The 25,800-nt window shown below is 45.6% G+C and overlaps 1 protein-coding gene across 1 annotated transcript; it reads left to right on the top strand.

The window, feature by feature from the left end:
* The first annotated feature begins 262 nt into the window (after positions 1 to 262).
* On the top strand, positions 263 to 24,514 carry Habp4 (hyaluronan binding protein 4). The gene is made up of 8 exons (XM_034510846.2): positions 263 to 742; positions 8,460 to 8,622; positions 11,842 to 12,000; positions 12,451 to 12,519; positions 13,764 to 13,847; positions 19,634 to 19,805; positions 22,130 to 22,315; positions 23,157 to 24,514. The coding sequence occupies exons 1-8, from the start codon at positions 385 to 387 to the stop codon at positions 23,211 to 23,213; spliced, it is 1,248 nt and encodes a 415-aa protein (XP_034366737.1). The 5' UTR covers positions 263 to 384; the 3' UTR covers positions 23,214 to 24,514.
* Positions 24,515 to 25,800: the final 1,286 nt, after the last annotated feature.

Below are 25,800 nucleotides of genomic sequence, written 5' to 3'. Positions count from 1 at the left end.
GTGACTAGGTCACTTAGGAGAAGTGTGGCTGTGAGCAACCCCGCTACCCTCTGGCGCACACTGGCGAGAGAACGCTAGCAACCTCCAAGAGTTTCTCGTGGTAGCTCCGCCCCAGTCCCGGACCGCCACGCCCACAGGACATAGAGTGGGCGGGATAAAGTGGGGCGTGACGCCACAGACACCGACCGCCCATTGGGTCTCCGTGCGTGCCGGGGCCGAAGGGCGTGTCCATCAGCGCTGATTGGCTGGGGCGCGCGGGCGGGGAGGAGCCGACCGCGGGGCCGGGAGTGCGGCGGCGGCGGCAGCGGCAGCATGGGTCCTCGCCCGCGGCTTCGCTGAACCTCACTGGCCTGGGCTGCCCGCGGCGCCCGCAGCGGCGGCGTCATGAAGGGGGCCCTGGGGAGCCCGGTAGCCGCCGCGGGCGCCGCGATGCAGGAGACGTTCGGCTGCGTCGTGGCCAACCGCTTCCATCAGCTGCTGGACGACGAGTCGGACCCGTTCGACATCCTGCGCGAGGCCGAGCACCGGCGCCAGCAGCAACTGCAGCGCAAGCGTCGCGATGAGGCGGCGGCGGCGGCAGCGGCGGCCAGCGGGGCCGGGCACCGTGGCGGCAGGAGCCCGGCTGTGGCCTCAGGACACAGGCCCGGCGCAGGCGGCCGCAGGGAGTCGCAGAAGGAGCGCAAGAGCCTCGCGGCGTCTGGTGCACAGCAGCCAGACAGCCCCGGGGGCCCACAGCCGCCAGGTACGCCGTGGGCACCGAGGTCATCCCTCCAGCCGCTAGCTCGGGTCGCAGGGACGGGTCCTGCGTGGGCGAATCAGAGCTGGATGTCCTGATGGCCGCAGGGCCCGGGGTCACTCCTCCAGGGGCCACCCTTCAAGATGATAATCCTCCCGGGGTCACGTTTCCAGGGATCACTTTTGAGGGGACCATGACCCTCCAGGGCCATCTTCCTGGGTGGTCACTTTCCCTGGTCACCCTGTCTTAGTGGAGGGGCCAGGGTTTCACTCTCGGTGGGCTCATCCCAGATGGGGGACAGTGGACAGAGGGCCTTTGGTCATTCTCCCGGGATCCCTATCCACGAGGAGGGGTCGGGAATCACCCTCCTTCGAGGGAGAGAGGGTCGTCCTTACGGGTGGGCCGAGCTGAAGGTTCTTGGTGGGCAAAAAAGCATTGTGTGACTCTTCTGGGGTCACCCTCCTGACATTCCCGGTTCCGTGGAGGGACCGGGACTGACGCCTGAGGGTTGCGCAGCTGGGATCCCCACATCTGCAGCTGGCTGCATCCTTCATCCTCCCCGTCGGCCTCTGCGGGAATCAGCTCTTTAGGCGATGCACTGCTGAAACCTTTGAGAATCCCAGACTCTGGGCCTCGAAATTCAGGGAGGCCTGGGCTCCCTCAGGTGTGGGAGCCCCGGGAAGGCAGACCTGAGCCCAGGGTAAGTGGGGTGGGCTTGGGGTTCCGGCTCCTCTGTGCCTTAGCCCTTTTTTCCATCTTCATATTGTACCCTCTAGGTGTTAGCTGACACATCGATTGCAGGTGGAACAAATAGTGTACGTGGGACGTGTGATTTGTAATTGATTCAATACTGTTTTCTCTAGAAGCGGTTTTAACCTTTGCAAGCAGAATGCTCAGAGTTACCCTTTCTGCTTAAACAGAAGGGTCAGCCCTCCGCTGGGTGTACTGTCTGCGTGGGAGGCTGCTTCAGACTTCGTGGCTGTCACCTGAGCTGCGTCAAGGCGTTTACAGCCAAGCTCTCACCAAATGAATGCCCTGTTTTCCTTTATTAAGTTTACAGCCTTAAGGTTGGCAAGAAAAGGGGTATTGAGATTAGAGTGTAGTTTGACCGTGAGGTAGGCAGGTGTTCATGTGGGCATTATTGCCTAGTCCCTGAGAAAAACTGTTCGTTCCACCTCTGGCTTCGCAATTGAGGCTTTAGCTGGTACAGCTAAATCTGTAAAGTTCATTTGAGACATTGGTTGAGATTCAGAAAAATCATTAATAAAAATGAATACCTTAGTGAGTTTAGGACTCCAATTAAAATGGAAATGCACCATACTGTACATTTTGAATTTTCTCTTAAATGTATTTAGAAAAATGGGAAGTGAAGAAATTGAGAAAGACCAAATTTTTTACTATTTACTTTTTTACCAAGTGAAAATATACTAGCCTTTGGAAATGTTACCACACTAAGTATTGTTGGTTTTGTTTGTTTTGTTTTGTTGGTTTTTTGAGACAGGGTTTCTCTGTGCTGTTCTGGGACTCTCTTTGTTAGACCAGTCTATCATCTAACTCACAGAGATATTTCTGGATCTGTCTCCCGAGTGCTGAGATTCCTGAGTGCTGAGATTAGGTGTTCAGCACCACACCTTGCTGAAATGTTGATTTTTAGTCTTTTTAAAATTAAAAATAGTTTTGTTATGATGAACCCAGGGTTTTATTTGTGTTGTGCAAGTGATCTACTATGAGCTTGAACCTCCAGCTCTTGTTACAGAAATTTCAAGCAATCTCAAAAATGTTTGAAATTAAGTTAGCAGAAGGGTCCCTTATTTTTCTTATGAATAACACTATGCATTTATATACATATATTTATGTAATGAAAGCACAGTGCAGGGCTGGGGAGATGGGTCAATCAGAAAATGTTTGTCTTGAAAACATGATCTGAGCTCCATCCCTGCCTGAATCCATGAACCCCAATTCCCAGAGAGAGACCTGGTCTCAGAAAGAAAGGTGGGCTGTTCCGGGGTGAATACTCAGGGTTTCCCTCTGGCTTCTGGGCTCACAAGCTCACTTGCACATGCATACATGTATATACACAGGTGCAGTGCTGTTTTTTTCTTTCTTTCTTTTTTTTTTTTTTCTTCCAGTGTACTCTCTACTCGGTATTGTAAGCTAGTATACTTAAAGCTTTCTTTTTCAATTCACAGTGTAGGCATTCTGGCTTTTGAGACCTAGTTGATGTTAGAAATTTGTAACAAGATTTCTTTTTTTCAAGAGTGCATGATTTTAACACCTGTAGCTCCTGTTCTGAATATATTTAGTGGGCTACAGAGAGACTCCACAGGCATTGTTAGCACCAACTGACATGAAAGATCATGTTCTGCAGTCAGAAAAAAATTAAACATTGCATGTCGTGAGTGTGTAGTATAGACAAGTGCCTTGCACATTTGCTGTGTAACAGAAACAGTTACTGATCAAAAAATGACGTAAAAGTCATTGTTTTTTTTCCCATGGAAATATATTTATTTTAGTGTCTATGTCTAATGATAACCCTTGGATGAGCCTTGTCCAAGAATAAATTCATTCTTGAATCATCCAATTCATTCTTGTTTCTCTAGACTCTCAAGGTTATGGTGGATAAGTCAACATTCAACTTTGTCTTATAGGAAATCTTACTGTGAATGTTACTGTATTCTGTTTAGACCATATAGACTAGATCTTTCTTGGAAAGGGCTGGCAAATGCAGCATCTGCATCACCTGTTCCAAGCTGCTGATCCAGCACAGAGAAGCTAGGTCCAGTTGCATCTTGATCTGCTAGAACCAAGTTGTGGAGGAGTAAGAATCTGTCCCTGATTACTTTGGTTTGGGGGTTTAGAAAAATGTAATGTTTGCATACTTATAACTATTATAATAAATTGCATCTAACAGTTTCACTTTATACACAGGAGCCCTGGAAGAGATTTTACTTAATTGATATAATTAGGAAAGCTGAAAGAAGTGAGAAACAAACACTTATGCAACTCTGTAGCTGAATGGAGATGCATAGTTTAAAAAACAATCTGAGTTGCTGGTAGGAAGTCAGAAGGCAATAATAATTGCCTGCATGTGTGTGTATGTACAATATAATGCCCACAGAGACCAGAAAGGGGTATCAGAGAACTGAAGTTTCAGATGGCTGTGAGCTACCATGTATGTCTGGGAACCAAACTCAGGTCCTCAGCACCAGCAGCAAGTGTGCTTAACTACTGAGCCATTTCTCCAGCCCCAGTAGTTCTTTTATAAAATACGTTTTTATTTTATGTGTATGAGTTGTCTTAGTCAAGGTTTGTATTCCTGCACAAAACATCATGACCAAGAAATAAGTTGGGGATGAAGGGTTTATTTAGCTTACACTTCCACATTGCTGTTCATCATCAAAGGACATCAGGACAGGAAATCACACAGGGCAGGGACTAGGAGGCAGGAGCTGATGCAGAGACCATGCTGCTTACTGGCTTGCTCAGCTTGCTTTCTTATAGAATCCAGGACTGCCAGCCTAGGGATGGCACCACCCACAATGGACCTTCCCATCCTTGATCACTAATTGAGAAAATGCCTTACAGCTGGATCTCATGGAGGCATTTCCTCAAGGGAGGTTCTTTTCTCTCTGACAATTCCAGCTTGTGTGAAGGTGACACACAAAACCAGCCAGTACATGAGTGTTTGCCTGCATGTATGTATGTATGTATGTATGTATGCATACCACATGACACAGTCCTCTGTAAGAGCAGCCAGTCTTTTTAATAGCTGAGCTGTCTCTCCAGCCCTGATAGTTCTTTTTCATACTGAGAAGTGGGAACAAGTGCCGATGACTAGGATGTCGTAAACCTTTTTATATTTTCAGCTTGTTAATTTCCAGAATGATAATTTATCCCTTGTATTTCAAAAACCTCTTCAAATATTTTTAGATTTTTTGAGAATTTTGAGAATTCCATATATGAGTATCATATTTACATAATCTCTTTCCTTTCCTCCCAAATCTTCCTGTGCCCCTACGCCCGCTGAGATTCATGACCTCTTCTATAGTATTTTTACACACACACACACACACACACACACACACTCTACTAAATCCATTTACTGTTGCTCAAATGTACATGTATTCAGGGCTGGCCACTTAGGATTGAATAACCTATCAAGGGGGCGTGTCCCTGGAGAAAACTGATTCCCCATCTCTCTCAGAGGCCATTGATTGCCTGTGCTTCTTCATCTAGGAGTGGGGCTTTATGAGATTGTCCCCCACCCACATTGACATGTCATCTGGTGTCATTATGCAATAATGTGTCTTGTGCAGATTTCATGGGTACAGCATCCCAATCATGTCTTAGAAGATACTGTCTTGCAGCAGATATCCTGGTCCTCTGGCTTACAGTCTCTCCACCTCTTCTGTAATGTTCCCTTAGCCTTAGATATTGGGGTCATCTCTTCCAGTTTTGAGGCGGGAGAGAGAGATGTGTATTTTGTGTGTGTGTGTGTGTGTGAGAGAGAGAGGGGGGGGGATGTCTGGTATCTTCTGTCACTTTTCACCTCATTTTTATGAAACAGGATCATTTTTAAAATTTTACTGATTTATTTTTTATTTTACATGTATTACTGTTTTGCTTGCATGTATGTCTGTGTGAGGGTGTCAAATCCTTTGAAACTGGAGTTAAGTTGTGAGCTGCCACATGGGTGCTGGGAATTGAACCCAGGTCCTCTGGAAGAGCATCTCATGCTCCCAGCCACTATTCCATCTCTCCAGCCTACTAGAGACATGGCCTTTCAGTAAACCCAGAACTCACCATAAATCTAGACTAGCAGCTGGCAGTGGATTCTTTTTGCTTCCTGAGTGTTGGTGTTAAAGGCATGCTTCCTCACCCTTGGCTTTTCTGTAGCTTCTGGGGAGCTGAACTCAGATCCTCATAGCTGCACAGCAAGTACTTTGCCCACTGAGCCATCTCTAGCACCCAATTTTTTGTTTCTTGATAATGTAAGTTTTTTCAATAAAAGCTGTAGTTATGGCATTTTTTGATGTTCTAAGCATACCACAAACTTAGCTTGTAGACTCACTTAGTAATACAGATTGTATTTTAAATATTTTTAGTCATGTGACATTGAAACATGAGGCTTCTAGGCGTAAACAGCGTACACCTTTAATCCTAGCACTAAGAGGCAGTTAGATTTGAGTTTGAGACCAGCCTGATCTACATAGGGGGTTCCAGGCCAGCCAGGATTACACAGTGAAACCCTGTCTCAGAGAGAGAGAGAGAGAGAGAGAGAGAGAGAGAGAGAGAGAGAGACAGAGAGAGAGACAGAGAGAGAGACAGAGAGACAGACAGAGAGAGAGAGACAGAGAGAGAGAGACAGAGAGAGACAGAGAGAGACTGAGTTTAGGTTTGTGGTGTAGTTTATCACATTCAAAAACTACTCTGCATGAAAAGTAACAAGCTGTATAGTTTTATGTTAATGATATCATAGATAGATTATTGCCTCAGAATAAGAACTAGTAATATATATAAATGATAGACTTTAAAGAATAAGTAGGAAATACTGTGGAAAGACATATGTGCCTGTATCTCCTAAGAATGTGTGTATATATGCCTATATACACAAATAAGTGTGTCTATGTTGTCTATAAGAAGAATGTAACAGTTAAACTGCACCTATTTGAAGAAATTAAACCTTTTATAACTATAAATCAATGTGAAAAATAATTTCTGCTAAGAAAGTGAAAGCCATTGGATTAGAAGCTGCACATAGTGTTTAGGGGACCGTGAGAAGCAGTGAAGCTCTGCACAACATATTACGATATCAGATAGCTTAAAACCCATGAGTTTAAAAAGCTACAAATAAAACAGCTTAGAACAGGACCTCTGCAACTAGGAGGCAGAGGCAGGTGGATCTCTTGAGTTCAAGGTCAGCCTGGTCTACATAGCCAGTTACAGGACAGCCAGAGCTATATAGAAACTCTGTCTTGAAAAGACAGAAAACAACAACACAAAAAGTAGAGAAGAGAAAAAAAGGAGAGGGGAAGGAGTTGGGAGCAGCCCTGCCCCAGCCGGGCTGGGTCTTCAGTAAACAAAAAGGCGCCTATGTCTTAGCATCTCATCAGTGCAACAAACCACCATGACCACAAAGCAAGTCGGGGAGGCTTATTCTTCAGGTCACAGCCCATCATTGGAAGAAGTCAGAACTCAAGCAGGACTGGAACCTGGAGGCAGGAGCTAATTCATTCAGTGGCCATGGAGGGGTGCTGCCTACTGGCTTGCTCAGCCTGCTTTCTTATAGAACCCAGGACCTCCAGTCCAGGGAGGGCAGCACTCATCGTAGGCTGGGCCCTCCCCCGATTGATCACTAATTGAGAAAATGCCTTGCAGCTGGATCTCATGGAGGCATTTCCTCAACTGAGGCTTCTTCCTCGGATGCCTCTAGCCTGTATCAAAACCAGCCAGTCCACCCTATTAGTGGCTGCCTCTTTAATGGGTCAGGGAATATGTGTGAAATGGGTGGTGTCACATATGTAAATGTGTGACATGAGTGTGACACATATTAAAAAGCTGGAAAATCTAAACATGCACACCCCTGTATGAAAACAAACGCCCTCATGTTAGATGACAAACCCTAATTGCCCTTGGTTTGTTTGTAGCCGGGGATTCTTTATTTTGGTTGAAGGGAGGTTGTTTGTTCAGCTGTGTGTTTGGTTTTGGCTTTTCAAGGCCCAGTTTCTCTGTGTAGTCCTGGCTGTCCTGGAACGCACTAAGAGATCCACCTGCCTGTGCCCTCTGAGGCCTGGGATGAAAGGCAGAGGCCTCCAGAGTGCAGTCTGAGGTGCAGCTTTCATCCTTTAATTTCCTTAGATGGGCTTTATCACTATGACTTGTGAGGCTGTTTGTGAAATGCCATCCATCCAGTCAAATATACCTAACAGCTGTTACAGAGGCACTGAAAAAAAAATGTAAAACTAGCCACACATGGTGCCCCCCCCCCCCCCAGGCAGATCAGGTCAAGGCTGGCCTAGGTTCCATAGTAACGTTCTCTAAATCTGTGGTTTGTATGGGTTAACCCTGTCGTTTCTAGGACTTGGTAAAGTCTTGTTGATATTAGCAGACAAGGCAGCAGTAGGCAGTAACCCGTTTCTCTCCGAAACCCCCACTTTCCGGTGACTTTGGTCTCTGGAGGAAAGCTCTGAACCCCGTGCCCACCCCGCACCGTGCTGCTCTGAACCCCGTGCCCACCCCGCACCGTGCTGCTCTGAACCCCGTGCCCACCCCACACCATGCTGCTCTGAACCCCTTGCCTACCCTGCACTGTGCTGCTCTGAACCCCGTGCCCACCCCGCACTGTGCTGCTCTGAACCCTGTGCCCACCCTGCACCGTGCTGCTCTGAACTCTGTGCCCACCCCGCACTGTGCTGCTCTGAACCCCGTGCCCACCTCGCACTGTGCTGCTCTGAACCCGATGCCCACCCCGCACTGTGTTGCTCTGAACCCCTTGCCTACCCTGCACTGTGCTGCTCTGAACCCCGTGCCCACCCTGCACCGTGCTGCTCTGAACCCAGTGCCCACCCTTGCACCGTGCTGCTCTGAACCCCGTGCCCACCCCGCATCATGCTGCTCTGAACCTGGTGCCCACCCCGCACCGTGCTGCTCTGCACCCGGTGCCCACCCTGCACCGTGCTGCTGTGGATGCTACGTCCCAGCTTTGCTCCGATTCTCCTGGCAGGCCAGAAGCGGACTCCTAGAAGAGGGGAGCAGCAAGGATGGAATGACAACCGGGGGACAGACGTGGTGCTTGATAGAGCAGAGCGAAGGTCCTACAGGGAATACCGGCCCTATGACACCGAGAGGCAGGCCGACTTGACAGCGGAGAAGTTTACCGATGAAAAGTAAGTACCTCAGTCCTCCATTAGGGTGGCCGGGGGTGGCGTGGGGGGGGGGGGAGGCTGAGGTTTCCAGATTACTGCTAGGCTCTCTGACATTTCTGTGGTGGCAGTCCTAAGAATAATTTGCCAAGGTAAGTCACAAACTGTGTTACCTTCAATAGAACATGAAGGCTCTGCCATTTACTTATTTCTTAGTTCAGGAAATGATTATGCAACTAAAAATTACCTGTGGGCTTGGGTAAAGCCCCAAGGGTTTTTCAGCGGTTAACCACTTGGCCTACCATATACAGAGTTCAAAGGACAAGTATTTGGGGTATGTGTGAAAAACCTTTTTTTATTTTATGTATGAGGGTATTTTGCCTGCATGTATGTATGCACACCATATGAGTGCCTAGTGCTTGTGTGTTGAGTGAGGCCAGAAGCAGGTGTCAGATCCCCTGGAACTAGAGATACAGATGGTTGCAAGCCACCACGTGGGTGCTGGAAATCAAACCCAGGTCATTTGGAAGAGCAGCCAGTAATTTTTTTTTTTTTTTTTTTTTTTTTTTTTTTTGGTTTTTTCGAGACAGGGTTTCTCTGTGTAGTCCTGGAACTCACTCTGTAGTCCAGGCTGGCCTTGAACTCAGAAATCTGCCTGCCTCTGCCTCCCAAGTGCTGGGATTAAAGGCGTGCGCCAGTAATTTTAACCACCGAGCCTGTAAGACTCTAGGGAGCAGAGCCTTAGTTTACTGGAGACCCCTCTCCACCCCCCCCCAAGTGAACCACACAGAGATGAGAATAGCTGCAGAAAGCAAGAGGAATTTTAATGTTCCAGCATGCTGGCCATCCTGCATTCCAAAAGAAGAGGCAACTGTGGGCAGCCCGTCCATCTATCCAGGCCCTGAAAAACCCTCATTTAAAAACACACAAGTATGTTAAACAGATTAAAAAATTCTTTGAAATTAGATTAAGAAACTAATTTTGGGTTTAGGGATATAGTCATGATAAGATTTAGCAGCTGTTCCATGACCTCCTCTTATACACTATGGTGTGCATGCACACACACAACAAAAAGCAAACACCCAGCCCATCTTGCCATCCAAAATGATAACCTTTTAGGCTTTGGCCCATTTTCCCACTTACCGATCTACTGAGGTGGTAAAATGGTATCTCAGTTACTTTTCTATTGCTGTGAAGAGACACCTGACCAAGGCAACTTATTTTTTTTTTAAAAGGTGTTTAATTGGGGCCAAAAAAGTTTCAGAGTGTGAGTCAATGACCATTGTGTTGGGAAGCATGGCAGGGACAGAGAGACAGGGAGGTAGGCATGGTGTTAGAGCAACAGCTGAATGGCGGAGAGCTCATATCTGATCCATAACCACGAGGCTGAGATTAACCTAATTGAGACAACAATGGGTTAATAATGGCTTTTGAAATCTCCGAGCCCACACCCATGACATAACTCCTTCAACAAGGGCCGCACCTCCTAAGCCTTTCTGAACCTTCTAATTCTTCCCAGACAGTTCCACCAATGAAGGGCCAACCATTCAAACAAATGACCCTATGGGCCATTTTCATTCAAACTACCATAGATGGTAGTGCATGCACACTGACTGCTCTATACTCTTTATTTCTTCTTTACACACATGAGGGTTTCTCCCGTGATGAGCAGTGCTCAGTGTTTCTAGTTGTGTGATGGAAGACCCGTGCTCAGTGGCTGTGTTGCGGCCCATTTTCTGAATGTGTCATACTGCTCAGGGCCATTGGGCCTGTGCTGGGCTCACATGATATCAAAACAGACAGAATTGGGGTCAGGGGGCTTTAGACCCACAGTAACTAACCACTGTGGTTAGTCTGGTTTTTCACTAATATGTGACAGTATCTCCCACGTCATTTTCTGCAAACTGGACTGTAATCTGGGTTGATTTTTTGTTTTTTGTTTGTTTGTTTGTTTTTGTTTTTGCTTATTTGAATTAAAGTACACCCACTTTGAATTTTTTTTTCTTTTTGTTTGGTATTTCAAGACAAGGTTTCTCTGTGTATCTCTGGCTGTCCCTGGAACTCCATGTATAGACCAGGCTGGCCTCCAACTCACAAGATCCACCTACCTCAACCTTCTGAGCATCAAAGGCCTGCACTACCACCGCCCAGCTACTTTGAATTTCTTAATACAAGTTACTGGACAGCATTACAAAATGATTGTTATATTAAAAGAGTTCAGCCTTGTCAACTTACAGATGAAAAACAGACAGAGAGTTGGAGTGGCTCTGGTCTAGGCTAGTCTGACCAGGATGTTGACTCTCTTCAGGTGGAACACGTATTTCCCCTCAGAAGCCACATCTAAATGTGAGGGGTTCACTGACCCCAGGTCAGACGTCATGTTGGTGTGTGTGGATCTCGGATGCACATGTTCCTCTCAGCCAAGCAGTAGTTTTCCTTTGGGCTTCTGATGAACTTAACTGAACTCCCTGCACATAAACTTATTAAGAAATGAGTGTGTCAGGCTGCAGAGACAGTTTGGCAGGTCAGAGAACTTGTTCTTCCAGAGTTTGGTTTTCAGCACACTTAACCAGGCAGCTCACAAATGCTCCAGCTCCAGGGATCTGGCACCCTTCCCTGGCCTCCAAGGGCCCACATAGGCATGCTTACCTATATAGAGACTCACACAAGCATACACAGAAACCAAACTAAAATAAATTTTGTGGCCATGTATTTATAAGAGAGATTTGGAGAAACAAGGTTTAAAACTGAAGCATTTCTCTTCTACAAAATATTCCAAATTAAACGTTTAGTACCAAGACAGGAAAGAACCTTCACATTTAACTAACACAGTCAGTCACTGTATATAAACGAGGAAATTAGGCTCTAAAGAGTGAAGACCATGGCCCCACCAGGTGAGCACTAGGGCCCGTGCTCCCTGCCTGGCACCCTGTGACCTCTGCAGTCCCTCTCTATGCTGCCTCAGGTTCCCACCTCCTTAGCAGCAGTTCTCTGTACTAAGCTTGGTTGTGAGAATTAAGGTGCTGTATGTACAGTGCTCAGAACTGTGCCAGCACAGGTTGCTCAGTGGTTGACCGTTAGTCAAGTCAGGCCAGCATGCTTTCTGATAAACTGCAGGTATGACTGCCTTCTAGTTTGTTTTTTGTCTTTTTTGTTTTGTTTTGTTTCTGCTTTTTTTTCCCAAAAGGCTTCAGACCTTTTAAGTTGCATTTCACCACTTTTCACGATACCATCTTTTCCTAGACCAGTTGACAGGTTTGATCGAGACAGACCATTGAGAGGACGTGGAGGCCCCAGAGGAGGCCTGAGGAACAGAGGCCGAGGCGGTCCTGGAAACAGAGCCTTTGACTCCTTTGACCAAAGAGGGAAACGAGATTTTGAAAGATACAGTAGCAATGATAAGTAAGCTCCTTTGCCTGTGCTGTTTCCACTTTAAGTTTTATGTCTGTTGATGACCAACTTCATATGAGTGTGCTGTCATTCTTGTAGGGCAGGATTTTTTTTTTTAAAGATTTATTATTTTTTAAAGTATTGTATCTGTGATGTGGGTGGGTGGGTGAGTGGGTGTGTGTGTGTGTGTGTGTGTGTGTGTGTGGGTGGGTGTGTGAGTGGGTTGAGACTGCGACATGCATGAGCTATGTCTACAGAGGCCAGAAGATGATGTCAGATCCCCTGGTGCTAGAGTTACAGACAGTTGTCTGATGTGAGAACTGCAAGTTAAACTCAGGTCCTCTGTCAGAGCAGTATGCACGGAGCCTTTGCAAACCCCAGGACAGGGTTCTCTGACTGGGAGACTGACTGATGAGGAACAGCCTCTAACTCAGGTTAACAAGAATATTCTTGTTTTTCCAGAGCAAACAGAATGGAGGACAGTATGGGTGGCTGTGGCGTTCGCCCCTGGGGATCAGGTAAAGACACTAGGTAAGGTACAAGGATGTTTCCTCTGAGAGCCTGCCGTGTAGTGCGAGTCTCTGATCCTTGGCTTAAAAATGTTCTCTCTGGTTGTGTTTGTCAAGCAGAAATTGATGTGGCTTGTGGTTTAGTGAGGCTAACTCTGTGTGTGTATGTACATGTATGAAATGTACATACATACCTGGGATTGACTAACTTGGGGGAAAGCTTTTTAAAACATAATTATATTGTATTTATACTCAAAACAGTTTTTAAAGGTCTATTTGTTTTTTGTTTAGGTGCTTTTTTTTTTTTTTTTTTTTTTTTTTTTTGAGTTGCAGTCTCACAGTGTAGCCTGGCTAGTCTGGAACTCATTCTATAGATCAGGATAGTCTAGAATTCACGGAGACCATCCTTCCTCTACCTCCCAATCAAAAGCATATGCCACCCAAGCCCCTGGTCTGCTCTATTATTTTCTCTTAATTTTAGCTAAGTAATACTTGATAGATGACCATATATATGTTCATTATTTTAATCATATAATGTGGCACATTTGCACATCTCAGAATGTTTTTCTCTTTGAGACAGAGTCTCACTGTTTGGCCCAAACTGTCAGTGACCTCATTATTTCTGCTCATAAAATCAGCCTCAAAAAAGTTAAAAGATGGAATGCTTGTCAGGCATCGAAGCATACACCTTAGATTCCTAAGCACTTGGAGGGAGGACACATTGCAGAGGTAGGTAGATTTCTCTGTGAGTTTGAGACTATCCTTGTATACACAGTGAGTTCTAAGCCCAAAGGACTATACATTGATTGAGATCTTTCCTCAAAAATAAGATATACATAAAAAAATAAAATAAAAAAAAACCTCAGAGTTTGGATTTTTCCCTCTGATCATTATCGCCTCTGTTGTTAATTTTCATGTATTTATCTCTGACTTTTTTTTTTTTTTTTGGTTTTTCAAGACAGGGTTTCTCTGTATAGCCCTGGCTGTCCTGGAACTCACTCTGTAGACCAGGCTGGCCTCGAACTCAGAAATCCGCCTGCCTCTGCCTCCCAAGTGTTGGGATTAAAGGCGTGCGCCAGACATTTTTTAAATAACATATTTCAAGCATCCGTGACTCCTTCCTTTGTTTCCCTGTGATGTGGATGTAGTCCCTTCAAGAGTTTGCCCTCAAGAAGCAGGGCCTAAAATGTGTTTCCTTGGCCTTAACTAGACAAGGGCATCGCTGAGCGCAAGGGTTGTGTGACGGATTTTCTTGATGCTTTTCAGTGACACAGAGCCACCTGCACCCATGGAGGAGACCTCGGTGATGGAGGAGTGCCAGGGCGCCTTGGACGCAGAGTCTGCAGCCAAGTAGGGAGCTGCCGCTTATACCTATGGGTCATATCTCTCTCTCTGTCTGTCTCTCTGTCTCTCTCTCAAATTGGACATTGTGTTTATTGAGCACAAAGTTGTGGGTGGGTTTGGGTGTGTCTGGTGGGTGTAGTGAAAGTGTGGGTGTTAGCATGAATGTGGAGGTCAGAGCAGGAGACCGGTATCTTCTTGTATGGTTCTGTACCTTACTGCCTTGAGACAGGGTCCCTCACAAAATGAAAGCTCACTATCTCAAGCTAAGCTGACTGATTAGCCAGTGAACTCTTAGGCTCCTCCTATCTCTACTCCACAGTGCTGGCTTTTTATGTGGATGTTGGACATTCACACTCTGTCCCTCAAGTACTCTCAAAAAAAAAAAAAAAAAAAAAAAAAAAAAGACAGGGCCTCTCTATGTACCCTGGCTGTTCTGTAACTCTAAGTATGTAGACCAAGCCAGCCTTGAATTCACAGAGCTCCACTTGCCTCTGCCCCCCTGGTGCTGGGATGAAAGGTGTGCTACCATAACCAGCTGGAGCAGGCATTCTTAACCCACTGAGCCATCTCCCTAGACTTTTCTCTCATTAAGGAAACCTCTTAAAAGCTGAAACCTTTCTAATATCACACTGGGTTGATCCTGTTTATTTGTTAATGGATAGTGATCAAACTAAGTAATCTGATAGATTTTTTTTTTTAGGTTATAAGAGTATTATTAAATTCAAGTATTGCCCTCCGCCCTTTACCTCTTCTATCTTGCTCTTGTCTCCTTACTCTTGTCTTCCATTTTTTTCATGACTGTCTCTGGCTACTCCATATTCAGCACACGTAAGCTGTAGTCCCTTTCCCTGTGAATGAGCCAGGTCCCTCCTGTGTCCTGGCTTTGTCCCTTAAGGCAGAGCCACCTCCTGGATAACTCTTCACTCACTCTTCTCCCTATCAGAATCCATAGCCAAACAAATCACAAGGCAGGGTGCTTGGACCTTTGTAAAGGTTTTCAGTTTTTTGTTTGGCCTGTTTATATTTTGTTACTATTATCTATGTATAGGCATCGCATGTGCATGTGGAGGTCAGAGAACAATTTTGTAGAGCTCATTCTCTCTTCTCACCTTTATATGTGTTCCAGGGATCAATCTCAGGTCACTAGGCCTGTGTAACAAGGAGCTTTACCCACTGAGCCATCTCACTGCCACTTGGTAACATTGGTTTTTTGTTTGTTTGTTTGGTTTTTAAGATTTATTTGGTTTTATGTATGTGAGTACACTCTTGCTGTCCTCAGACACACCAGAAGAGGGCATCAGATCCCATTACAGATGGTTGTGAGCCACCATGTGGTTGCTGGGAATTGAACTCAGGACCTCTGGAAGGGCAGCTAGTGCTCTTAACCTCTGAGCCATCTCTCCAGCTCCCCCCTCCACAACACGTTGATTGCCAGTTTTCTGAGATGAACAGTCAACAGCTGTCCAGTATCACTGCTTCATGGATTCTTCAAAACCTTGACAATCCTTCCCCACATCATTGCCACACCTCAGGGAAATTCCCAGATGGGAAGTTGATGGTTTTCCCGTTCCCAAAGACAGAGCTCAGCACCATCTCTTCTCTCACCTCTTCCATTTTTGGGTCATTCCCACTGACCTCCTCAGCCCCTCAGTTTGCGCATTTCTTCTTCCCCAGCTCTGGTCTTCTGGAAGTTTAAGTGTATGCAGTCTCATGTTGAAGTCTCCCCTAACCTCTCACTGGGCTGTATTCATTCCTCTCTCACTTGTTCCTATAACTCCAGGTCTGCTTCCTGCTATCATCACCCTCCAAATACTTCCCCTACCTCACCAGGCCTCATGGCCACTTCAGTCTGGATCTGTGTTGACTTAAGCTCAGCTCTGGCTAACTGCGCTCTGGTTTCCCTCTGCCTTGAGTATCTCCTTCGTGACTCATCAGTTTTGCCTCAGGCCTGTTCTCTTAGTCTTTATGTGATCTTACGTACCCTGCTCTTAAATTGTCATGCATGTTTGACACCAAAATGCAGATCTTTGCCTTCATCCTTTGACCCAAGTCCGAGGTCTGAGTGTCTTGTGCACACCTATACCAGCTTCCACACTGATATCTCATATTCAGCATGACTGAACTGCTTGCCTGCTTCTCCACAAACCTCCAGGCCTCAGCAGGTATCTGTGTTCTGGAACAGCATTATCACTCATCAGCTTCCCTAATCAGAAGCTTTTAAGTCTCCCTTGGAAGTCCTGTTTTCAGTCTTCTCCTACCCCCAACTCATGCCTTCATAGTGCCCCTAACTGTTCACCGTCTCTGTCACCAGCATAGCCTAAACTTCTGATGTCTGGTGGTCACTGCAGCCCCTGAGCCTCTACGTTCTCTCTGCCCCAGAGTGGCTATCACGACGGAATGCCGCGTTCCAAGTGTCACATTCTCTGACCCCTTAAGATCCCTCCCCAGTGGCTTCCTGTTTCTTCTCTGCTTTTATTGTGGTGTGCACAGTCCCTAATGGCCTGGCCCCTGTAGGACCCTTAAGTTTGACCACTCTTGTGCCTTCTCGGGGCTCATTTTGTGCCCCCCCCTTCATGTTTCTGAACGAACTTTATCCTCATCCCCATGGCAGTCATAAGCTTGCTTCCCTGTTTGCTGAATTCTTGCCCTTCACCCTGGTGCTTATTCTTCCTCTCTCACCTTCAGCTGCCAGAGCAGACTGAGCCAATTTGATCCAGTTATTTAATCTACCTTCATTTGTTAAAAGGAATAATCAGCTGCTTGAACCATGGACTGTGAGGACCGTGTTTTGTGCTCAGCTAAGTTTGCATCTACAAGTAGGCAAGAGGGAGGGGCCACCTAGAGTGGAGCCCAGAACTTGGATGCTATGTCAATATCTGCCAGTGTCATCTCTTATAAGAGTGACAAGGACTGACGGTTGTGACAGCTGTGAATTTACTGCTCAAAACAACTAAGAGTGTGTTTTTAAAATAGGATTCACAGTTAATGTGCCTATTTAGACTGCGTTGGCTAAAGTCACAGACACACTCATTTCCATGAGCTGGGAAAGTGAGTTATGTAGGAATATTCAGAGAGAGCTCTTGTTTCTGTGGCTCTGTCAGACTTTAAAATCACAGAAATCTCCCAGCAATTGTGTCATTTTTGATGGTTTAAAAATTCCATTCCTTGATGCAACCGATGGCTGATTGATGTGACATTGGGGCTTTCCCCATTCACCACCTAGGCTTAGAACTTGATGGAAGAGCTTAAAGTCCTATATGCTGGCATTTTAGTGAACCACCTATAATGCATGCTTATTCTTCCAACTTAGCCAACACACTGGCATGCCACACCATCCTTCCCTATGTTCTGGCAGCTGAATTGTTCCTCATCGGTGTTCTGATGTTTGAGGGCATCTGCTACACTGATGTGCTTTGTCTCTTGAGTTTGCCTCTTCTGAAGAGTTCATATAAATGGAATCTTACACAGAAAAAAGAAGACACGTTGGCTTATTTCACTTGCTATGTTTCCAAATTTCTGTCCCATTATGGCCTTCATTAATACTTTATACTTTTTAAAATTCTCTATTTTGTTTATTTATTTGTCAGTTGACAGACACACTAGTAGTTTCTAGTTTGAGGCTGCTGTATGTGTCTGATATGGACACACATTCTCATTTCTCTCAGGTGCGAAATTCCTAGATCATATATTAACTCTCAGGAAATTTAATAATCTTTTCATTTTAATTTTATGTACATTGATTTGACTGCATGTATATCTGTATGAGGGTGTTGGATCCGCTGGAACTAGAGTTATAGACAGCCATGTGGGTGCTGGGAATTGAACTCAGGACCTCTGGAAGAACAGCCGGTGCTCTTAACCACTGAGCCATCTCTTTTGCCCCCAGGAAAAAAATTGTTTTTTGAGGCAAAATCTCTATGTAGGCTGTCTTGGAAGCTATGTAGTCCCAGCTGTCCTGGAGCTTGATATGTAGGCCAGGATGGCATCAAACTCACAGAGATCCACTTGACTCTGCCTGCCTAGGTCTGAGATTAAAGATATGAGCCACTACACCTGACTCTGTAAAATTTAAAGACCAGACTTTTAAAAAAATATTTATTTATACTATGTATGAGTGCTCTATCTGCATGTACATTGTGCATACCAGATCCCAACAGAGATGGTTGCTGGGAATTAAACTTAGGACCTCTGGAAGAGCAGACAGTGCTCTTAATCACTGATCCATCCAGCCCCAAAACTGTTTTCTAAGTTGATACATCACATCCCCTATCTGGGTTCCAATTTTTGACATCTTTGTCAACATTTGTTAATTGCTTTTAAAAGACACCCCCTTTTTTTCCTTTTAAAAAATGATTTTTACATGTATGAATGTTTTGCCTGCATGTATGTATGTATGTATGTATGCATGCATGTATGTATGTATGTATGTGCGTGCGTGCACTACATGAATGCCTGGTACCTCTCGGGTACAGAAAAGAGCAGTAGATTCCTTTGAACCAAAGCTACAGCTGCTTGTGAGCCACTAAGTGGATGCTAAGACCCAAACCCAAAATCTTCTATAAGAACAAGTGCTCTTAACTGATGATGAACCATCTCTCCAGCCCCTGAATGCCTTTTTGATACTAGCTGACCATTGGATGTGGACTGGTGTAACTCCTTTTTGAGCCACATTTCTCTGATGACTAATGACAGTGGACATTTGAAAAGCATTTAACTTGTGTATCTTACCTGCATGTATATCTGCATAAGCCAGAAAAGGACACAAGGTGCTGGGGATTTGGATGCAGGTCCTCCTAATTGCTCCACTGAGCCTATCTCTCCAGCCTGCTTTAAACATTTCAAATTGCTGGCTAGGATGGGGATAGAACCCTTGCTTAGCACTTGGGAGTCCTTGAGCTCCACTCACAGCACTCTAAAAATAAAAGTCTACAATAAAAACTGTACTCCAGGGGGCTAGAGAGTTAAGAACACTGGCTCAGTAGTTAAGAACACTGGCTGCCCTTCCAGAGGACCCTGGTCCAATTCCCAGCACCAACATGGCAGCTCACAACTGTCTGTAACTCCAGTTCCAGGGGATCTGATACCATCTCACACACATACAATCAGAATACCAATGTACATAAAATAAATAAATCACTAAAACCTCACCCAAAACCAAGAGTCAGAGAACAAAGTAAAACATGAAAACGGTTTCAACAGGTTCTCATGAAGTTATTAGACAAAAGTAAAAATATGAGGTCCAGAAGAAAACTGATCAAAAACAGTTTTGGCATGATAGGGAAGAGGTTTGGAGCATGGGCCTGGAGAGAGACTGAAATACTAATTTCTTTTGCTTTTAAAACCAACTAAAGAGGATATTTATTTATAAAAGTGTGCACTTATGACCCATGGCTTTAAGATGTCTGTCCATGTCCCTATTACCTTGTGTCCATAGCATCTCTTATTTTCTTCCACAGTTATCATATTGTCCATCTGCCTTGAGGAAGGGTATGTGGTGGTGCAGTGTGATGGAGACTGGCTGATGGCATCATTTCCACTGACTATTGTGGAGCAGAAAATGTGCCTTCAGTTTGCAGTGAAGGCATAAGATGATAGATATAGCTCACAAGATACATCCTTGTATCAAGGGCTTGGGATTACTTTTAACCTTATTTACATTTCTGATGCAGTGCTACAAAAGTGTAACTTGTTTTTCTAAAGTAGACATTTGGTCCCATCAGTTAAAAAAACCCAAAACAACAACAACAACAAACTCCCAAACCTCTCTTTCTTGTAACTATGTATCCTTACAGAGTTCCTGAGTTGGAGCTAGAAGAGGAAAATCAAGTCCAAGAGATGACCTTAGATGAGTGGAAAAACCTTCAAGAACAAACCAGACCAAAGCCTGAGTTCAATATCCGGAAGCCAGAGTCCACAGTTCCTTCCAAGGCAGTGGTGATTCACAAGTCCAGATACAGAGACGATGTAAGCTTGCCTCAGGGGAATCTGTACTGTTGACCTCATCAGGCACATAATAGACCAGTCTCAGCGGGTGTGGAAATAGGACCTTGCCATTTGGCATTTTTGTTCTTCCTTCCCCACCACCAAAACCATTTATTTTGTATGTGGGGAGTACATGTCAAAGGGGAACTTGTGGTTGTCAGGAATAGAACTGAAGTCATCAGACTTGGTACCCACTTAGCCATCTTGCTGGCCTGCCACTGGGCATTCTTCTTTCTGCTCCTGCATCATCAAGGATGATGGGAAGGAATGGAACTTGGTATGTGGACAGTCGAGTGCTACACATTCTCTGCTGGCCTTGAAAGTTTGGTCTGTTAGTGAAAGAGGCACAGAGGCAATGTCTCAAACATTACTAACTCTGCATTTTGATAATTAGAATGCAATCCTCTCAGGTTCTTTGGTTTTAAACAACACCTTTAGTATGCAGCTTCGTCTGGTATAATACTCACTATCCTCCTGCCTCGGCATCCTGAGGTGTGCACCACCATGGTTGTTTATCTTCCATTGAGTCAGTTGATCAGTTGAAGCAATAGCTGAGAACTTAAATTCTATGATCCCTTTGTACGATATTTTAAGAGTCCTGTTCCCTCTGTCCATCCCTAGAAACAATAGAGAAGCCCCTGGACTGCTGATGACATGGTCATGATGACATGGTGCGCGCGCGCACACACACACTCGCTCGTATGCCTGTCACTCTCCACTTTTATTTTTTGAGACAAGATTTCAGTGAACCTGGGACTCACCAGTGCAACTAGACTGGCTAGTGATCTCCAAGACAACTGTCTTTGCCTCCCTAGTGCTGCGGCTATAGCTGTGCCCTGCCACAGTCAGCCTTTTAGTTGAGTGTTGGGCATACAAACTCAAGCCCTTGTGCAAGCACTTTAACAGTGTGTTTCTATTTCCAGAGACGAACATCAGGTTTTTTACCAGATGCCTGATATTCCAGGGATAAGTATCAGTCTGTAATGACAAGGCATTTAATTGCACTCTTGGTTTTTTGTTGCTGAAGTTAAAGGAACTCTCAAGCACCCAGGTGTAGAATTTAGAATTCCTGTTGTTCAGTCACAGCATGAAACTACGCAGATGGCCATTCATCTGCTCATGAGCAGTCATCTTCCCTGCTGGATGTTACTCCTTGACTTGCAATCAGAAGTTCAGAATACTGTGTAGTTTTGTCTGAATTCCTTTGTTAGATTTCCAATGCCATTGTAAAATGCCTGAGATCATTTATATCGAGAAAAGCTTTGGTTCAGCCTCAGGTTTGTGTGGCCATGTAGCTTTAGGCATATCACCATCAAAATGCAAACAGATGGCAGAAAACTTTATTTGCTTGCCAGACTGTGGCCAAAAACCAGCCCAGTGTCCAAGTGTCCCTATCCAGGACACAGCCTAAAGACCCACCTCTTTAAGATTGCATCACTTGCCAAGCCATCTCTTATGGGTCCTTTGAGATCCACATGCACTTCAGTCAGCTGTGACTGGTGGCACAGCATACTCTATTTGGTCAGTTCAAAGTCTAAGACACTTCACTAATAAGTTTTGGGATGTTTCACCAGAGACAGTTTTCATAGACATGAGAGGCTAAATAAAGCTTCCCGTGAACCCACTGAGGTGTCAGGCTGGGAAACAGGTAAAAATAGAAGCCAGCTCCTCAAACCACACCAGATCCATCTTCCCTGGCTCCAAATATGTATTGCAATATTTGAGGTAACGAAGTTAGCCGAGTGATTGAGCTTGATTACTAAAGTGCATGTCTTTGTTAATCTGGGCAATGCAGAATTTAGCCAGGAATAGTTCTTAAAGCATGAGCCAAGTCTTTTGTGGTTTGGTTTTTTTTGAAGACTGGGTTTCTCTGTATAGTCTTGTCCTGGAACTCACTCTGTAGACGAGGCTGGTTTCAAACTCACAGAGATCAACCTGCCTCTGTCTCTTGAATGCTGGGATTAAAGGTGTGAGCTGCTGCACCTAGCAGGATTTACTTCTGTTTGAATAATAAATTCAAAGGTGTTTGGATTAAGATTAACTAGGGTCTCCTGCCTATATTCCCAGTGCTAGGGAGCCTGAGGGCAAGAGGATGGCCAAAGTTTCAGGCCAGCCTGTGGTTTAGTTTTGTTTGTGTTAGACAAGTGTCTTGGTGTCCAGCACAGATGTTCAGGGCTGGGACACATCCAGGGTCTTCCTAGTCCACAGGGTCACACAGACCACCAGGGCAGCACATGAAAGATGCTCCTTGCTGTCCGTCTGTGGGATGGCTGCACCTGTGCCCATCTGACTTATAACTGTTGCAGATGGTGAAGGACGACTATGAGGATGAGTCTCACGTCTTCCGGAAAGCTGCCAATGATATCACATCCCAGCTGGAGATTAACTTTGGGAACCTCCCTCGCCCTGGACGGGGAGCCAGAGGCAGCACCCGGGGAGGCCGAGGAAGAGTCAGAAGAACAGAGAACTATGGCCCCCGAGCAGAAGTGGTGGTGAGTGGCTGCATTGCAAACTCCTGATGGCTTGCTGAAGGAGAAGGGATCTGCTTTGGGCTACAGTGGTCTGATTTTGTGGTTGCCTCCTAGAGCCAGTGAGAGTCTGATCTGGAACAGTTTTGAACAGTGTCGCTTTAAATAACACAATTCCCCAGGCGGGCCACAGGCATCACATTTGCCTTCTGCTCCTAAGCTGAGGCTCCTGCCAGAGAGAGCTCTTTCCAGAAAACCTTGCTTAACACTGGACCTCTTTCTGTGACTTAAATAATTCCCCTAAAACACTTGCTGTCCGTGAGAAGCTGTGTGAACTCATTCTTGCTTACATTGGTGGGCACCTAGCATGTAATAGTTACTTTTTAGGTTTATGGGTATGTATATGAGTATGTTGCCTGTATGTATGTATGTATGTATGTATGTATGTATGTATGTATGCATGCACTACATAGATGCCTGGTGCTCATGGATCCCTGGAATTGGAGTTACAGGCGGCTATGAGCTGCCACGTGAATGCTGGGGGCCAAACCCTGATCCTCTGGAAGAGCCCTGTGTTTCCCCTGTGCTGGCAGGCGTGGGATGGGGTTGTGTGTGTCACACAGTAAGTTGTCCAGTGCTGGCCACAGCTGGGTGGGTAAAGGGCTGGAGAGATGATGGCTCAGTGGTTAGGAGCACTGGCTGGTCTCCCAGAGAACCCAAGTTCGATTCCCAGCACACATATGGTGGCTCCCAACTGTCTGTAATTCCACCTCCAGGGGTACCAACATCCTCCAACAGACACACACCCAGGCAAAATATGAGTGCACGCAAGTAAAAATAAAGACTTTTTTTTTTTTAATTTTAGACCCAGGATGTTGCTCCCAACCCGGATGACCCTGAGGACTTCCCCGCCCTGGCCTAACAGCCACTCCCCTGCAGCAGAGCAGCACTATGAAGAGACTTTCCTTGCCGCGAGAAGAGTCAGACTCTAAGAACAATAGATGTTGCTTTTCCCGTGTCGTGTGAAATTGTTGCACTTTTTTGCTCTGTGGGATATGGAGTTCCCATGAGGTCAGGCCCTTTCCCCAGATGGAGAGTTTTGTAAGGAATACTGTTTAAAATGTGTACATAGATTCTAACAATTCCAGCACAGAAGTACAGAGTAAATTAGAGAATAGAACTGCTGGGCATGGCGGTGCATGCCTGTAAACCTAGCTCTTGGGAATCAGTGGCAGGCAGATCCTGAGTTCAAGGCCAGCCTGGTCTACAGAGTGAGTCTTGAAAAACAAGACGAGAAAAGTCCTTTTAGTGTTTCAGGACACGTGGAGACATGGAGAGCTGCTCGTGTAGAGCAGCTACCCTAATTATCATACCATTTACCAATTATTGCTCAATTCTGAGAAAATGCTTGAGTTGTTGTTTAGACATTATACACCAGGGACAACCACTCTGAAGCAGAGGAAGTGGTGATTTAAACTACCTCGTGGTCTGTGTGTGCACACATATTCACTTTGTGTGTGTGCAAACTTAGGGTTCAGGTGGTTGTTGAGTATAATCATGTTTATTTAACTCACTAATCAAATGAAAAGGCTTCCTGGTAAAAGTGTGTATATATATATATATATATTTTTTTTTTTTTTTTCACCCTCAACACTAGTGTTGGGATTCAGCACTGTGTACTCTGAGCAGACTGACTTATAACTCAAATGCATTCACTGACTGCGCCCCAGTTCCTGTGTTGTTCTTAAGGCCTCTGCTGGAGGTTTAGGGTTAGGGAACACCCCAGAGGCTCAATCACCCCAAACAGCTTGAGACCTAGGGCCAACCACCCACCCACTCATCCACTTGCAAAATTAGGGAAGATTGTATGTGGGAGGGACCAGCCAAGGTGTTGGGACAGCTGTAGAGATTGGGAAGGGAGGTTTGCCTGCTGTGCTTGCAATGGAACCTTGCTTGCTCCCAAGACCTGTGCTCTCCCTACTTGGCCACAAAGTCTGAGATGGTGCTGAACTGAAACCCAGGTGTAAATGAATGTTGGTATTGTATTCCTTCTGAATTTTGTATACAAACTGAACTGAACTCTTGGGGTTTGGTTGAGTCATCAAGGCTCAGGGGCATCTAGGGCTCAGCTGAAGCCCTAGACATAACTATTGAAGACATTTGCTTTGGGTGACCACCTGCTTCTGATCCCATGTTTATTAAATGAATGAGTACAAAGGTGTATTAACTGACTGCCTTATTCATTTTCCCCCGGGGCTGGCACACTGCTCGTGAGGACTATGATCTGACTGGAGAAGCCTGCATCGACTTCAGTCATAACAGTCAGTGGGGCAGGGAGGGCTGCTCCATAAAGACATTCAGCCTCCCTTGGCTTTGAAGGTCGACAAAGCAAGCTTTCAAGAACATTCCCCTTTGAAGTTGTGAATGATACTGGCAATGCAGCCTTGACTCATACCATCAGACAGCAGATGGCCCTGCAACAGGCTTTGCCCAGGGGCTACCTTGCTAATTTAATGGGGGAAATAGATATAATTTTTGTTCGTAGCATGCATGGGCCACGGCCTAAGTGTTCCAGAGAAGACAAGGACTTAAGTAATGGGCAGAGGAAGTCATTAGCAAGCTCATTCTGCATGGATATACACCCAAAACAGAACCTAAACTCAGAACTCCCTGCCAGACTCTTAGACATGTCATGAGTAGGCTCCTCAGCCTGTGCTTCTGGCGGGTAACTTAAAACCCAACCACACCAAAGAAACCTAGTCTTAGAATCTGGAGGCCAGGCATCTGAGTTGAGGGCTCGAAGGCTGTCAAACATGGCCTGGCAAAGGAATTCCACTTCCCAGCTGGGGCATGATCATGAGCCATGTCAATATGTCTAAACAGGATAGTGTGGCTGGCACAGATGTTTCCTGTCTCAGGATGATGACTTCTTAAGGTAGTTGTGACCCAAAAGCTGCTGCTAGAGATGTCTGCTCCAAGGGCTTCAGCAGAGGGTCTGGTCACTTGGCCAGGCTGCTCTGTAAAGTAGCTACAGCTAACATCTTTGCTGTTTTCAGACAGGCCAGGCAAACACCCTCAGGGTGAGAGCAAGGCTGGAGCAGCCAGACAGTCTCAAAAGTAGCCATACCCTCTTGTGAACCAGTGCTGCACACTGCAGCCTTACCATTCAGTACTGTGAGAGGAAGGTCTGCTCATGTTTCTCTTGCTATTGCTACCTCCCACCCAGCTTCCTGTGAGGATCAACCTTTGAGGGTCCGATCTGCTCCCACTGTGTCCCAATGACATTCAGGTAGCCATGAGACAATCCTGAGTGGATCGCAAGCATTGAAAGCGTGACTTGGTACTATCGTATTGTCACCTGTTTATAGAGTAAGGGAATGGATTAGGGAAAAAATAAAAAACAGGTTCACCTGAAACCTTCCTTAAATACATGAAAGTGCAGAACTCCTGATGACCAAAACCCCCACACCAAGACACTTTCCCTCTGGGTCCATGCCAGCTGCCACCTC

This window comes from Arvicanthis niloticus, chromosome 8 (assembly GCF_011762505.2).
Source record: "Arvicanthis niloticus isolate mArvNil1 chromosome 8, mArvNil1.pat.X, whole genome shotgun sequence".
Lineage (NCBI taxonomy): Eukaryota > Metazoa > Chordata > Mammalia > Rodentia > Muridae > Arvicanthis > Arvicanthis niloticus.
Note: the sequence above shows the minus strand (reverse complement) of the source record. Positions and strands in the feature narration are given on the sequence as shown.

Excerpts from the sequence above, each read along its gene's own strand:
- Habp4 (XM_034510846.2), top strand. The coding sequence starts at position 385 with ATGAAGGGGGCCCTGGGGAGCCCGGTAGCCGCCGCGGGCGCCGCGATG. Across the intron at positions 19,806-22,129 it reads AGTCCAGATACAGAGACGAT|ATGGTGAAGGACGACTATGA; the intron begins GTAAGCTTGCCT and ends TAACTGTTGCAG. Across the intron at positions 22,316-23,156 it reads GCCCCCGAGCAGAAGTGGTG|ACCCAGGATGTTGCTCCCAA; the intron begins GTGAGTGGCTGC and ends TTTTAATTTTAG.